Consider the following 17,506-nt stretch of genomic DNA (forward strand, 5'->3'; position numbering starts at 1 on the left):
TGTATGGCTTCTTTGGAAAGATGTCATTCAGGTCCTCTGCATATTTTTAAAACAGATTTTTTTTAGTGTTGAATTGTTTAAGTTCTTTATATATTTTTATATTAACCCTTATTAATATACCATTTGCAAGTATCTTCTTTCATTCACTAAGTTGCCTTTTGTTTTGTGTATGGTTTCCTTTGCTGTGCAAAATCTTTATTTTAGCATAGTCCCAATAGTTTATTTTTGTTTTTGTTTCACTTCCCTAAGGAGACACATCTAGAAAAACTTTGCTAAAGCAAATACCAAAGAGATTACTGACCGTATTTTCTTCTAGGAGTTTTATGGTCTTATGCCTCAAATTTAGGTCTTTAATCCATTTAAAGTTTATTTTTATGTATGGTATAATAAAGTAATCCAGTTTCATTCTTCCACACATAGTGTAGGAGAAAAGGAACATGTTACAACTCAAGTGCCGTAAACACTTGAGTTTTCCCAGCACCCATTTGTTGAAGAGACTATCTTTTCCCCATTGTATATTCTTGCCTTCTTCTTGTAGAATAATCGATCATATAATTGTAGGTTTATTTCTAAGCTTTCTATTCTGTTCCATTGATCTGTGTGTCTGTTTTTGTGCCTGTCCCATGTTGTTTTGATTATGATAACTTTGTAGTATATCTTGAAATCTGGGATTGTGATACCTCCATCTATGTTCTTTTTTCTCAAGATTTCTTTGGCTATTCAGGTCTTGTGTGATTCCATACAAATTTTTTTATTATTCGTTCTAGTTCTTTGAAAAATGTTGTTGGTATTTTGATTGCATTAAATCTGTAGATTACTTTGTGTAATATGGACATTTTAACAATATTAATTCTTTTAATCTATGAGTATGGAATATCTTTCCATTTGTTTTTGTCATCTTCAATTTCTTTCATCAGTGTTCTATAGTGTTCAGAGTATATATCTTTTACTTCCTTGACTAAGTTTATTCCTAGGTATTTTATTCTTTTTGGTGTAATTGTAAATGAAATTGCTTTCTTAATTTCTCTTTCAGAGCAGAGAAATTCTTTGTTGTTAGTATAGAAATGCTACTGATTTCTGGGTATTAATTCTGTATCTTGCAACTTTACTGAATTCATTTATCACTTCTAATGGATTTTTGGTGGAGTCTTTAAGGTTTTTATATGTATAGTCTCATGTTACCTGAAAATGGTGATAGATTTACTTCTTCCTTACCAATTAAATGCTTTGTTTCTTTTTCTTGTCTGAGTACTGCAACTAGGACTCCCAGTACTATGTTCAATAAAAGTGGTGAGAGTGGATGTTCTTATTTAATTTCTGATCTTATGGGAAAAGCTCTCAGTTTTTCACAATTGAGTATGATGTTAGCTGTGGGTTTGTCATATATGGACTTTATTATGTTGAGCTATATGTTCCCTCTAACCCCATTTTATTCGGATTTATTTTATTGTGAATAGATGTTGTATTTGCCAAGTGCTTTTTCTGCATCTATTGAGATGATCATATTAGTTTTGTTAATGTGGTATATCATGTTGATTTGTTTATGGAAATTGAACCATCATTGTGTCCCAGAATACATCCCACTTGATCATGGTGAATGATCCTTTTAATATATTGCTGAATTCAGTTTGCCGATATTTTGTTGAGGATGTGTACCTCTATGTTCATCAAGATATTAGCCTGTATGCAAGCTATGTTTTCATAAAGCAGTCTGGACCTTGAAATAATTCTTCTATCTCTTTCTCTCTCTCTATTAAGAAATGAAAATCCTATCAAAACCATTTCCAGTGTCATTAGTTCATTCACTTAACAAAGATGATTTGATACCTAGGCTGTGTGTGTGTGGCAGTACTTGATCCCTGATATGTATCTTAAGAGACGAAATGGGATTTTAGGATTTTAAGATTTTAGCATATGCCTTACCAAGCTAAAACATTATTATTATGTTTGTACAATCTTTTTGTAGCCTATCCACCTGCTCATAGTTCATAATGATCAGGAGGAACAGTGTGGATATGATCCTAGGAAAGGCTGTATTTGATATTTACCTTTAATTTCACCTTATACCAGCTTTAGAGCTGGCCAAGAACAAACAGTGTCTTGATTTCAACTTCTCATACAAGTAATGTTGAGCAGCCAGAGCCCCTTAAAACTGACTCCTTAACTGCTGCAAACTTTTTGACCTTCTTGAAAGATCTAGAACCAATCAGAAATAAATCTTAATTAAGTGAAAAGGAAGATGAGGATATTAAAGATCCAGACCTAAAAATTTTATATAAAAACCTACCTATCATTTTTAAAATAAAAATTCAGAGACTTCAGATAGAAATTTTTTAATGAAATATTAAATCTGAAGCTAGAATTTTATGTTGTTTGGATTATGAAATGAAAATTATTTGGTTTAGCAGGCACATCCTGAATCCTTACCACAAGCAGTATTAGCAAGACATAGTTCTACAAGTCTTATACACAAATAACTATAGTATTAGAAAATATTTATTTGTCCTAATAGAAGGTAAAAAAAATGCCATTTAAAACAGTTAAAGAAAGCATTTATTCCTGTTAGGAGGGATTACAAAAAACTAAAGGAAATGTCATCTGTTCCAAAGCCAAAGAAGGGGCAGAAATGTGGGGACATAACAAAACCAACCCAAGTATGTTGCAGTATGCATTTAGAGACCAGCCAGAAATAACACGTGACTGGAGTGTCAGGGAAAAATAAATAAATGTAGATGATTTGTAAAAGATCATGGAGACCCCAAAATCTCATTAGGAGGAGATGGGAGTTTATTTTGAAGCCAACTGAAAACCATGGAGGGGTTTTGAAACAAGGCATAAAAACCAAACTGTCCTAGAGAGGTTAGTCTGACACCCATGTATAAAATAGATTTTAAAATATCAGAGATAGGAAAAGCAATATAGATACTATCGTTGCATCCAGCCATGTGGGCCTAGATGTCTTATGAGATGACAGAATCAAAGTGGATGGCCATTCCACAAACATGAAAAAGGAAGTAGAATCCAGGGAATGGATACAAAACACCCTGGTAAGGTTGGACTAGAACCTGGGGTTGCATGTCAGGCAGTGAAAGAGCGAGTCCAAGATGTTTTAAAGATTCATGTCTGTGTGCCAGGGAGGCTGCCAAAGTTCTTAAAAAGAGAAAGATAAGGTTTGGAGAAAGAAGAAAAATAATGTTTCATTTATTTAATGTTTATTGAGCACTTTTTATGTGCCAGGCACTGTTCTGGGGGGATGGGAGTTATCTTTGATTTTTAAAACACTTTATGTAGAAAAGACACTGTTCCTAGGCTGTGTAACCTCAAAGGCAGAGATGGAACAAGTGAGTAGGAGTCAGGTAGGAAGTAAAATATCTAATAAGTGGAGTCTTCCTGATAAGTAGTAAGAGCTGCGTTCTAGGCAGTATTCAAGCATAAATTCGGTGATAAACATCTCGGCACCCTATGATAAGGGATTTCTGCCTTAAGAGACAGGTTAGACTAACCCTTCTTCAAGTTATCTCCCAATCTTAAGAGTCTATTCTTTCTTATGATTTAGTCCTATGGTCTATTATTTTTTCTATGGGTTCTATTATTAATCTCTGGTTTCTCTCAATTATTAAATAAATTACCCAATCTGTCTGCCATTCAGTAAAACTCACACATTTGCATCTGTTATTCTTGAATTATTTTTGGTTAGGGCTCTTCTTCTTTATTAAAAATCTCTACCCAGTAACGTTACCTTTATAGCTAATTTAGAATGCTAACCCTGGTAGACTGGGTTATAAATATCAGAGGGGAAAAGGATTTCTTGTGCCTAATAATATTTTTGTTTAGAAGAAGCCCTGCAATTGAGAAATGAATTATCTTGACTTCAAGACTGCGATGCAGTTTCTGTATTTTGCAGTAATTCCGAAGGGGAAAAAAAAAATATTTCAGAGAGGTTCATTTTCATACAGCATGTTAAAGGAAGAGAATAATTATTCTCCAAACCCTGCAAAGCTTTAGATCGGAAACATTTATCTGTGCTGCAGTTAGAAAAGAAGAAAGGAAAGAGAAGAAAAGGAGAGGAAAAAGGAAACCTGTAGTGAGCTCCGCTATAAGCTATAGTTAAAGCTTTGCATTTCCTGGTGTCTTTTGAAACGTAAAATTCCACAACAAATAGCCCTGTAACGTATAACCAGTATGAAGATTCAATTGAGATTTAAGCACTTTGGTTTGCTTTTGAATCTTGCTATTTTCTGCATTTGTTTTGACTGCTCTCATCATTCAGGATTGACGCTTGGATGGGTGTGTAGGAGGAAGCAGCAGCAGCAGGCTTCCAGCTTGCAGACAAAAAAAAAAAAAATCTGCCTTATCTGATGGCTATTATTGAAAATGCGAGGTGTAGCCTGGGCTGGGTAATGAAGGGGAGCGAGCGAGGGGGAGCAAGGAGCATGGAGCTGCATACTGATGAGTGTAGGAGTACTTGATAAAAAGAATTCTGGCTGCCGGCCGTGCATTGCTTATTGTGGAGTACTCCAACAATCACATAGAACGCAGACCAGCCTAAGCTGACAGCTTGATATGCCTTCTTCTGCTGCCTGGTTTTGGGGGCTGTATGACGTACTGGTCGGTAGTAAAGATTAATATGTAAGAAATGTGGAGCTAGGATCAAGTCATACTCCACAGCCTGCCTGGCAAACTATGTTTTACTTCTGACTTTGCTCTCTCGCTGAGAACATTAATCTGTCAAGCTGGCGGGCTCCTTTGATAGCAACTTTCCCAGGAGCATGATGTGGCAATGCCACCTCTCAGCCCAGGACTACCGCTATTACCCAGTGGACGGCTACTCCCTGCTTAAACGCTTCCCTCTTCATCCTCTTACAGGACCCAGATGCCCCGTCCAAACAGTGGGACAATGGTTGGAAAGCATTGGGCTACCTCAGTACGAGAACCACCTGATGGCTAATGGATTTGACAATGTACAGTTTATGGTAAGATGCTCTCTGTGTCCACGGAGCTGCCTTTTGTCTGTCTTTGCTTCTTATGTGTCTTACACGGCTCAGAGGCAGCCTGATTTGCACCAAAACCGGTCAATTTATATATGTAACTGCATCAGAAAATCGGATGCCCTTAGGATGGAACTTACTGTGTGCATATAGACACTTGCTGAAAAATGAGATCTATAGGCATCCATATACATATGTATTATGTGAATGAACCGGTGAGAGTACTATTTATAGGCAGTGAAGGAAGATTAACATTTATATTCTCCCTGTCATTCTTTGTGTGATTTTTATAAATTTGTCATCTCAGAATACCCAGTTAGATTATAGTACTCTTCAGTTAATTCTGGATTCCTAAAACATCTTTCATTTGAGCATCAGCATTTAGTGATTAATTAGACAATTTGTTATGTTTACGGTGTGAGGATTATTTTTTTCCTGATAATTGTTCGATAAGCAGTTTAAATTATGTGGACGACCTTTAGTTTGTTAGCAAACTGCTTCAGATGGTCAATTATGGAGAACATTCACTTACTTACACATGCTGATTGAAGAGCACTGAAGTGTTATTTATTACTTCAGATAAAAGAAACAAACGTTTCCGTCAACTACCTGTCAGTATTTAGAAAGGGAGGCTGATGGACTAAGTACATTCATGTACTTCCGAACACTGGTCTGCATGCAGTCTAAACCCGGTGTGTGCAAACTTCTCCCTGTGATGAATATAGGTGAGGAAGGAGGGTGGGGAGATGTGCAGACCCATAATACAGCTTTCTAATCATTCACATACCTCCCCCTGTGCTCATCAGTTTCCCTTGTTAAACTACGTCACAGTCCTTATTACCTTTCCTTGCTTTTAAGTTCTCATCACACATATTACTGATCCCTAAATTTAGAGAGAGCTGCATAATATAAGCATGTAACACACAAATGTCTTGCAGAAAATAATTAATAGCTATTTCTAAATAAAATGCTGGGGCAGACACGTGAAACTTATTAATGCTAGAATAGATAACAAAATGTGAAAGCTACTTAGGATTTTTTTTTTTAATTTTCATTTAAAATTATTTTTCTCCAAGCTTGACTTGACTATTATGGATTTAAAAATTAGTCAAATTGTTAAACTTCAGCCTCTTTTCCTAAAAAGTGTATGCTCCACGAGATTTTGAAAAAAAGCTACATAGATGTAGTAAGACATATGAGCCCTAAGTAACCGTATACATAGAACTCTTACGGATGTGTTTTTTTATAATGGGATATGCAGTTACTGTTACCTTTCTCCTGTTGAAGAGAACTGTCACTAATTGATTAGACAGATGAGATATCGTGGGTATTGAAATAGGAAAAAAGAAAAATTTCTTCAGTTGCTATGACAGTGTTAGGACACTGAGCAGATTTAGGACAGACTTAGGACTCTAAACAGAGAACACTAAGAATTCGGGGAACTATCAAACAGAATGAAAGTCTTTTCATGGCTATTTATATTTACTGCACATCTTGATGTCTTTATTCTTTCCCTCTGTCTCTGCCTGAGATAAGACTTTCTCATTCTCACGCCTCAAACCCTTGTCCAAATTTATTCTGGTTCCATGAGAAGCTAGATAGGTCTTTGGATTCTCTAGACTATTTGGCTACTTCCAAATATTTTAATTCAATATAATTTTCTGAATGTTGGACACATTTGAGCAAATATAACCACTTTTTGAAAGCCAGAAACTGAAAGGTTAATCAAACAGTTTTAAAATAAGCATCTTGAGGTCGTAAAACAACACTCAAGGATGAATTATGTATAAGTACTCCAAAATGTATCTGGGAGGCAAAAATCCTGGGTATATGTGACAAAACCAAGGTCTGAGCTTCTCCATAGATTATTGTCTTTACTTTTATAGTTCTAAGTTTTATGTATGATTTTCCAGAAAATCATACAAAGAAAACAAAGTTAATTCAGATGAGTCAATCAAATACTTTCTTCATGAGACAAAATTAATTAAAAAAGAAACAAACTTTGAATCATCATTCGGTGGAGTTAATTATGAAAACCGAGCAGACCATAAAATAGTGTCATTAATTATTGCTTTATATGCTGTTCTACACTATTTATTTGCTACTAGAATCATAAAAATTAGTTTCTACCTTTATAAAAATTATTTATTGATTTCCATAATCTGATTTATTTAATTATGAATTTAGTTAAAGTACACTAATATGATCAGCCCAGTTTAAGAAACAGATTTTATTAATAGGATGAAAAATCTTTTAGACCTACTTAGTCTCCACTCAGTATCATATTCTAGCTTTCTTTTTTCTTGAAGCACATTCTGACCTGCATTTATTCATCCTGTTGCCTAAGCAACAAGCACCACACTCCCATTAACAATGATGTAGTGCAGGTCTTATTAGCTTTTTAGAACAAGACAGTAGAGACATCAAAAGGATATAATTAATGTTGCTTGAAACTTCATTTTACATCCCTGCATAGATATACTTTATTTAGGAAACATTCTCAAGAGTTAATTTTTGATTTAATCAATATTCCATTAATGAATGTTTTAAAGGATCCATATAAGTGACTTTCAAAGTATTTATTGAAAGCCTTAAAAAAATTTTTTACTAACTCTGTTCTACATATTCTCACACATAAATACAATATATGGATGATTTATCCACAGGGCTGTGATTAACTTTAATAAAGATTTCTTACTTCAGTTCTTAGAGAGATTAGAAAAGTAAGACCTTCATTTGTTTTTTGTTTATCTATCAATTATTGCTTCCCCTTTAGGCTCTTAATATTTCTCCTTTATTTTACTGCTGTGCGAATTTTTTTTTTTTCTCAGTATCTGAAAATCAGAATTCCAAATGTATTCTTTATGTACCTGGTCTTGCTTTGATGATATTTGTATACACTGTTCTGACTTTCCTGTACCGTTAAATATATATAATAAATGGAAATTGATAAAATATAAGGAATGACTACAAAACTACATCAGGTCATCTAAGACTTTGGGAGAGTTAGATTTATGTTGCAATCCAAGGCTCCTTCAATACAGAATCCTTCATCTGAAGACTTATTCAAGCCCTACTTACCTGTTCGTCCCCTCCAAAGTAATATATGGTCAGTCTCCTCCTAGTGAGGCATGTGCTACTCACTAGCCTCTGGGGATGCTGCCAGGTCCTAAAATATGTCTATGTTTCAACATGACTTTTTTTTTTTTTTTAACCAAGGAGTTTAGATATGAAGTGTTTAGTATACTAAACCTACATGCTTCTTTACTTCCTTATTATATATGTTTCTATCATCATCATCTCTTTTTTCCAAGTCTGATGACTCCTTCCTAAATTTTAAGTCTCAGACTATCTATTCTTCTCTTGATGACTGCTTATTTGTACTCTCCTCTCCCCATCCTGGACAGCTATTTCCTTTCCTTTCCCTCTCTCTCTCTTATTTTTTTTTTCTTTTTAAATCCTCAGATGTCTAACTCAATTCCTGCCTTGTTTATGTAGCTTTCCGTAATGACTCTAGTCCTCTGGAGACTCTCTTTTCTCTGCACTTATGTAGTGGTTGTATTCGGTATGAAAAATTACATTGGGCATGCCATTATTCACTCTCTAGAATTCGAAGTTAAGTTTTTGCTCGTATATTTCTTGTCTCTCCCACTAGACTAGAAACTCTTCAAGTCCACTTTGTGTGTATTCAATTCTCTGGTCTTTCTCACAACTCCTAGCATAATTCTGTGTATATAGACATCACGCCATAACAACTGGGTGCACAGTAGACTGTTACAGATGGATCTCCAACCTCATTTTAATTTTATTTTTATTTTTTAAGGTTTTATTTATTTGACAGACTGAGATCCCAAGAAGGCAGAGGGGCAGACAGAGAGAGAGGGGGAAGCAGGCTCCCCACTGAGCAGAGAGCCCGATGTGGGGCTCTGTCCCAGGACCCTGAGACCATGACCTGAGCCAAAGACAGAGGCTTAACCCACTGAGCTACCCAGGTGCCCAATCCAACCTCATTTTTAAATTGGAAGCCTTGTTTTGCCCATGAACCTGGAGCATTAGTACCCTTCACTCATTCGTGCAGCAAACTATCCTTAAACATTTCATATGTGCTAGAAACAGTGTTAATTACTGAGAATGTAACAGTGAACAATACACAGTTCTTGACCTCTAACAGGTTACAGTGTTGCTCTCAGGCCTATCAAATTATTTGCACTCACATTAGGCACTCATTCCTTCATGAGCTCACACACACAGGTACACACATACATTCTTTCGCAGGGATCTTGCCCCTCATCCTTTTATATAATCACCACCCCTCAGCATATTACTTACTAACAATTGTTTTTTTCAGCAACAAATTACAGTAGGCAATGGAAGAGATAAAATCTATCATAGCAGGGAGTAAAGAAATATAAAGATACTGATAACAACAAAACACTGACAGTGTTATGGTAAATTTATGGTCCAAAATTGAATTAAGAAGTTTTTATTATCCGAGGAGGACTGACTCATAGCCTCACCCAGGATAACTAGCTGACAGTTATATTTGTAAACTCTAATCAAAAGGGGGGAAGAATGGAATTATGCCAATTTTTTTTTTTTTTTTTTTTTTTTTTTTTAGCATTTCCTGTGTTTCTAGCAGTTGCCATCTAGCTTGGCTTAGGATGCTTTGACCAATATTAAGATACCCCAAATGCATCCTTTACAGAGTAAAAAAATAAAGTTATTCCAGGAGCCCTATTTGATTTGGCATTTTGTACACTTGGATGGGTAGCATTCATAAAGGACTTGTTGAAGGTCAGGGTGACACTGAAGAGTGGAGCCACAGAGCTCTTGGAAGCCATCCATCTGAACAAAAGATTGAAGGAAGATTGATCTTATAAGTATTTAGTTGAGAATTTCTTTTCCATTTTTGTGGTGCATTTTATATGCGAATGTACTTACGTTTCTTTTCCTCTTTTATATAACTTTTCTGTAATAAGAGCACCATTTACAGTTGACCTGATAAAATGACCTTTTCAGTGTCTTAGCAACATATCATGACCCAAGAAAGAAGTTAAACTTGTGAAGCAGGAAAATAAATTGTCCCTAAAGGGTAAGCCTAATAACCCCTGAGATGATTTCTTATTTCAAAATGACTTAAGAAAATTTTATAAAGTTACTGAGATTTAAAGGTCCAAGAGAAAAAATACCTGCCACATTCCCCACACCACCCTGTTCCTGAAACACTCTAGGCCCTGAAGTGGGTGGTATAATGAATGTGCTGCTGTCATTTTACAAACTTAGTCCAGTCATTACACGTGCACTTCTGCAACAACGATAAAATATATATATTTCAACTACAGGCATTTAAAATCTGTTGGCATCCAAAAGTCAGTGCCAGGAGGGAGTCATTCTTTATCTGGACAACAGCTTAATTACAAATGTAATAGGCAAGAGCCTCACAGTGGTGTGAAACAGAACTCAAGTAAGACTTCTCATTTCCACTGTCTTCCTTCTCTATGATTTGGTTTACTCATCTGTAAAATCAGTCTAATGAGGGATCTAGGAGAAATGTTCTTTGGACTTGTTATTTAATATTTTGAGCTCTTTCAATTGCCGGGTGCAATATTGGTGCTGGCAGAGTTGTTAATTGTTCTTGTAGACCTCATTAGCCTTGGAAGGACGCTGATTGCTTGTGTAGCTCAAAGTCAGAAATGAGGACATGTTCAGGGATGACCATCTCAGAAGAATGGCTTTCAGAAAAAACATTAGCTGCAGTTTTAATCTGGTGATAGTGAAGAGGCCTTTTCTTCCATCTGGAAGTTACTCCAGTTACATTTTTAAGCATTAAAATAAGCTGCCCCATTTTCTAATAATGCAGTACTACAGCTTCCATTACTAACTCATGCTCACATGAATTGGCCTTTAATTTAGTCATCCAGCATATTTGCATAATTTCCTCTCCAGTATTGCTTTAAATGACCAGATATTTGGGACGAGGAATTTGTTTCATGACTCAGAAAACTTATTCATACTGCTGAATTATGGACTAATTTTAAGAAATCCAGCCACAATTGGGGCGCCTGGGTGGCTCAGTGGGCTAAAGCCTCTGCCTTTGGCTCAGGTCATGATCTTGGGGTCCTGGGATTGAGTCCCGCATCGGGCTCTCTGCTCAGTGAGGAATCTGCTTCCCCCCCTCTCTCTGCCTGCCTATCTGCCTACTTGTGATCTCTCTCTCTCTCTGTCAAATAAATAAATAATTTTTTTTAAAAGTTAAAAAAAAAAAAAGAGAAATCCAGCCATGATCAAATTTGTTGCTTCTTTTAAAAGACAGATCTCTCAATGACCACCATTTTCTCACTTCTAGTCACCTCCTTAACCCCTACGATTCTGTCTGCTTCCCGGCTCTTCTGCTAAAATTGTTCTCTTTGAAATCAGCAGTGACCTGCTTCTTGCCAAACCCCAGCCCCCTTTCTTCTCACTTCATTTCTCTTGCCCTCTTTACAATGTCTTATTTTCAGCCCTCACTCCTTATTGGTCTTCACCCCCTATTGATATTTATTGGGGTTCTGTAACATTACACTGTCCTTTCCAATCATCCTGTTCTCTGATTCTCCTCCTCCCGCTAAATGTGCGTGATGCCCTACCTGTCCATCCATTAGGGAGATTGTTAGTACTCCTGGATCCGTAGCTGTCCTACTCAGCTTCTTTCTACCTGACTTCCACTGCAGCCCAACTACTCAATAAACATCTCCGTATACATTTTGGCATGCAAAGCATTTCGCAAAGACTTGGCATAGAACAAATGCCCAAAAATGTTAAGTATTACCGCAGCTAGAGTGTTCTTTCTAAAGCACATCTTTGCCTTAGCACTACTCTGCTTAAAATATTGCAGTGATTCTCAATTACCTGCGGAAGATTATGTTTCCAAAATCCTTAATATGGCTTTCATATTCGGGATCCTTTCTGACCTGCCCGGCCCCAATTTATTTTTCAGCGTCTTCTGTTACCATTTTCTGTCTTCACAGATCTAGAGAACTGTGTATTTATCTTTCATTGCCTGGCCTTTTGCACATGCTGCTCTCTGCCAAGAATGACCTTCCTTCCCCCTCTTAACTCCTCTTTATCCTTTAGTTCTTAACCTAGTTGTCACTTCTTTCAGCTGCCTCTTCTTCCCCTGCCCTCCAAGTATGGGTCAAGAACCCTTCTTCTGGAGTTCCCTATCTTACTACTGATTTTACTGTGTCCTATTACTTATTTACCTGCCCACCCACTCCCATCACTTCTCCCACACCCAAATAGTAGAACAAGGGTCAGTAAATTTGTTCTCTCAAGGGCCAGATAGTAAATATTTTTAAGCCTTGAAAGTGGTCTCGGTTGCAACTATTCAACATGCTGTTGTAGTATGAAAGTGGCCATAGGCAATATGTAAATAACATACGTGGCTGTGTTCCAATAAAACTTTATTTACAAAAGCAAGCAGATTTGGTGAAAGAGCCATAGTTTGCTGCCCACGCACTGGATAATTTTTAACTCCTTGAGAGTTAGAAATATGTTTTGACCCTCTGTATCTCCGAGGACAACTCATGGCTTACACATGTGGACACAGTAAATGTTTGATGAAAGGAGGAAGGAAAAAGGCAAATAAGGATGAAAGAAAGGAAGAAAAGAGAGAAGGAAAGAGAAGGGAGTGAAGGAATCTGGCAGGTGGCTACAGCAAGGTTACCAAAGGCCTTTTCGGTTTAAAGAGAACCTGGTCAAGAGCTGAGGATATTCAGAGCAAGAGGCAGCCTTCAGGAGTCTCATAAGAGCTGGAGAGGGTGTTTTTGCTGGAGCCAATCAGACGGGAGTATATTTTCAGCAAGAGCACTGCGCCGGCATAGGAACTAGAAAAACACAGCTGCAAAGGGAGCCTGTTTTTCACTCTCTTTGGAATTCCTTTTTCTTCCTTCTCCACCTAATTGTGCAGCATTGTTCATGATTCAGCTTAAGCATCACTTCCTCGAGGAAGTATTTCCTTATACCACCCTGGCATCTGGCAGGTGTAATCACTTTGTCTCTGTGCACCCCTGTCACCCCACCCTTAACCCTGTGCTAATCTCTATTATATTGCGTTGCAATGATATGTTCAGATGTCTGTCTCCCACCCTAGAAAGTGAGTTCCTTTAGAGGCAGAGATCGGGTCTTATTTGTCTCTGTATTCCTAAAGTTTAGTGCAGTGCCTGACACATAGTAGTTTCTGATAAACACTGATTGAATGGATTTAAAATTCAATTCAGTTTCATATAAAGTATCCCAAATAATCCTCACTATATCGGTTAGTATTAGTATCCCCATATTTATAAATGAAGAGAATTCTTATTTTATTATTATTATATATTCATAAATGAAACTCAACAAGGTTTTAAAAAATTGCCCAGCACCACCTGGATTTCAAAACCAAACCTCTTTGATCAACGGTCCCTGCTCAACTCACCACAACCGCATTATTTCATCCTTCCTCCCATCACTCATTCAGCAAATGCTTAGAGAGCCCTGTTAGATTGCAGACATTGACTAGGACGCTGGCACTTCCTCTGAAGCACTCCCAGTTTGTCATACTTTGGGTCCTTTGAGCAACTTTTTATCCTACTTCTAATTTTCTACCTCATCCCCACTGCTTCTCAAGAGGGCCTCTGCTCTAATCACGCTGGAACACTCACTGCCAAATATATACCTTTCCTTTTTTCATAATTCCCCTCCCACCTAACCTAGTTTGTTTCTTCCAAGAAAGACCCATTCCTCTAGCCACCCCCCGCCCCACAGTCTCCTCTGTGGAACCACCTTCTATTGGTCTGGACCCTGCTCACCTCTCCAGATGGATCTTTCACCCCTCTTAAGCTCTGGCCATGCTGAATTATTAAAGTTCTACAACCATGCCATGTTTAATCACAAATCCACGTCTTTGCACACCCTACGTCTTGTACACACTGTTCTCTGCCCAGAACATTCCCTTCCTGCACTGTTCCTTAGCCTGGGTAACTCTTACTTCAAAAAGCCCAGCTCAGAGGTTCCTTGTTGGGAGGAGCCTTTTACAAATTCTGTTGTGGTATACTCAACTGTCCTTCACTGGCCTCCCATGGCACCCTATACACACCTTTAATGGAGCAGTCTTATCACACAAGGCTGAATTATCTGCTTCTCTACCTTACTCCTTCCCCTGAGAAAAAGAACAGTGTTTTGTTCAGTACTATTTTCCTAGCACATAATAGGTGCTTGTATTGTTTGCGAGGACTGCCATAGCAAAGGGCCACAAACTGTGTGGTGCAAGCAACAGAAATTTATTGTCATAGTTCTGGAGGCCAGAAGTCCAAGATCAAGGTGTTGGCAAGACTGGTTCCTCTGAGGGTTGTGAGGGGATGATCTGTTTTAGGCCTTCACGTGCCCATAGTCTTCTCCTTGTATTTTCACATCATCTTCTCTCTGTGTGTGTCTGTGTCCAAATTTCCTCTTTTTATAAGGACCCCAGTCATCTTGGATTAGAGCCTACCCTAATGACCTAATTTTTAACTCGATTACTTCTGTAAAGACCTTTTCTCCAAATAAAGGCGCATTCTGAGGTACTGGGAGTGAAGACTTCAACATATGAATTTAGGAGGAATACAGTTCAGCCCATAGCAGTCCTTAATAAATGTGTGTACAACAGTATCCTTTATTATCCCTCTTGTTGCTAAGCACAGTCCATAATGGTCACACACTCTAAATATTTGACTAATTGAATTAAACTCAATCTACCTGAGGTTTACATGAGATTTAAAATGTTGAAAGAATCTGATGTTATTCTTTCATCAATGATAAATGCAGTCTCCCTGATAGCTTCCAGTTTCGCATGCATGGGTCATTGTATACAAGGTTATGATGCTAGTTAATATGAGAAGCAGCAAGGCCAGAACTGAGAACTTCCTACCTCTCTAGCCTTATGGTCTTTCCATTTTACATTTCAGCTCTGCTGGCCCCTCAATAAATCACATTTACAGGAAATATTCATTTGTTTGCCATCCTTATATTTGATAACTATTTGGTAGCAGAGCCCAATATAACCAATTTAATAAAATAACTACTGTTAAAAAAAACTTGTTATATATATTTTTACATACATTATATTTACCTCTCCCACAAATGTTATGAAGTATGTATTACTATTCCAGTTTTACCAATTACAAAACTTAGAGAGAGACCAAGTATCTTGCCCAACACACTCAAGCTTCAAATTTTCCAAAGGGAAAAAATTTTTCAATAAGATTTGCTCAGGCAACATAACAGAGGTGAGAAAGGTATGGGCTCTGAACAAACAAAGTAGCATAAGCATTCCTTGTTATTTGAGGGATGATTCAGAGTACCAAGAAGAGTTATGAGAGAGAAGAAAAACCTTGCCTCATGCAGAGATTAGGAAGTCCAGACTTAAGAAACTTCCCACTATGCACACTGTTATAAAAAAACACACACCTCCAAGTCAAGTGTGTCCTCAGACTATGAGACCATCTAAGTGGAAGTCATTCCATACATACAGGAGACACCACATTGAACAGGAGTAGTTTTCATGGGAGACATGATTTACCCTTCCGTATAATCTTTTCTAAAGTGTAGTGAGTTGTCATTATGAATTGCTATGTATTATTATCCTCCAGAAAAGTCAAGCTTAAAGAGACACAGAAATAATACCTTCCAGGCCACTGTATACTTTTTGCTGACTTCATCCCAGACTTCCTAAGAATGTACCATGCATATCATAGACATTGGAAACTATCCATTCATTTAAGAGCATATGATCTAAGAGGGTTTGAGAAACAAGAGCCCCTATGACTCTACTTAGATGTTATAGAGGCATATTAGGAGAAAAGAAAAATACAATGAATAATTAACAAAGGCCTCTGAATATCAGGTCATTGATTTCTGCCCCTTGAGTCCACAGAATTAAATTTCATATTGTTAAACGTTTACCTTCTGTCAGACTGAGCAAGGATGATTAGGATTCATATCCAAAGCATTGTGGAACATCTTGAGTTTTTAAGCCAATGTCTGTTTAAATGGTTGGCAAGAAGAATTGGGTTTCTCCTTCCAGAGTTTTGAAGGAGCTCTGGGAATAACAAGCCTAGAATCTGGAGTATCTCAATTTTATTTGACAAGAGTTATATTATACACTCTTTTATCAGGAAGGAATAATCCTGTAAAGAAGAGCTGGGAACTTAGTATTCATCAGGCCTATAACTATGTAACCCATCCAGTTATCTGCTAGCTCAGAACAAGTGAACAGAAAATACAGGCTGGTCAACATCTACTTTAGAAATCCCCCACTCCTTAAAAAAAGGGGGGGGCAAGCAGAAGATCATTCATATCAATCATTTAAGAACTCAATCATTCAATCATTCAATCAATTAAGAACTGCTGGATAAGTAATAATGAGATTCTTTTGGGGGGGTAATGGGGATAATGGAATGGTTATGCAGTCAAAAAACATAATCCACTTACTTCCTGATAATTAATTATGATGTACTAGAAATGAGAACACCATATTAAATTCCTATTGCCCTTTATAGTATTTAAACTATTATGCATATATTATCTCAATCCAGGAGACTAAATAAATTCTCTCCTAGTTCTAGCATAAATGGTGTAACATTGGTTAAGCCTTCTTTTCTACAATCTCTGAACAAGCTCAGATATAACCTAATTTTTTTTTCAAAACCCTCCCTTAATCCTATGTCTATTCTGGATTCTCTTCTTGCCTTCACAACAAAGCTTCTCCAAAGAAATGACTACACTCACTGATTTGCTCTTCAAATTAACACAGTCAGGCCTTGATACAATGAGCCTTTGTCAACATCTTAAAATTATTTATAAATGTTGACTAATGAACTCTTAATTCTCCAAGTACACTATATTATTTCCAGTTCTCACTTACCATCTTTATCTGGTCTTTGCTTCTGTTGACCACTTGTTTCGTCCTTGTCTTCTGTATCCATGGCATCTCTAGCCCTAATAACTACCCTTCTCTGGCTCCTTTGTAGACTTCCTGCCTCTTGCTATCCCCTAGGGTTTAGCCCTTTCCATCTCTTCTCTCTCATTCCACACATTCACCTTAGGTGACCTCACTTATCCTCAACAAAGGTTAAAAAAAAATTCTACTTCTATTTTGTATCAACACCTCAAATTCAAAGTGTCTAAAAGAGGAAATATCTTTCCACAAAACTTTTTCCATGAGAAAGTGATCAATTGAATAGAATGGTGATGAGAGATCAAGCGAAGTGAGACCAGAGAAAGAGCCACCAATCTGGCAACATCGAGGTCACTGGAAAACTTGACAAGCATACATTCATGCACTGTAGTAAGGGGTACAGAAGGAGTACATAATGCATTGGGTTAAAGAAGTAATAGAGTGGATAACTATTGAAGGAAGTTTTGCTGAGAGTTGAAATACAGACATAAGCAAGTAGCTAAGGGTGATTTCGAGGTCAAAGGAAGATTTTTTTTTTTATAAACAGAAAAGATTGAAGTCATGT

At 37.1% G+C, this 17,506-nt stretch overlaps 1 protein-coding gene across 23 annotated transcripts in view; it reads left to right on the forward strand.

Annotated features, from left to right (window-relative positions):
* ANKS1B (ankyrin repeat and sterile alpha motif domain containing 1B) overlaps positions 1-17,506 on the forward strand; it is a 1,111,154-nt gene that overhangs the window by 724,723 nt on the left and 368,925 nt on the right. For 18 of the 23 annotated variants that reach the window (XM_032346661.1, XM_032346662.1, XM_032346658.1 and 15 more), the window contains one exon: positions 4,867-4,973. In XM_032346661.1, coding sequence (XP_032202552.1) covers positions 4,867-4,973 — 107 coding nt within the window. Of the gene's footprint in view, positions 1-4,268; positions 4,288-4,486; positions 4,974-17,506 lie in introns of those variants that run through there. The other 5 variants (XM_032346674.1, XM_032346675.1, XM_032346671.1 and 2 more) reach the window with 3 other exon arrangements.

Source organism: Mustela erminea, chromosome 6, assembly GCF_009829155.1.
Source record: "Mustela erminea isolate mMusErm1 chromosome 6, mMusErm1.Pri, whole genome shotgun sequence".
NCBI lineage: Eukaryota > Metazoa > Chordata > Mammalia > Carnivora > Mustelidae > Mustela > Mustela erminea.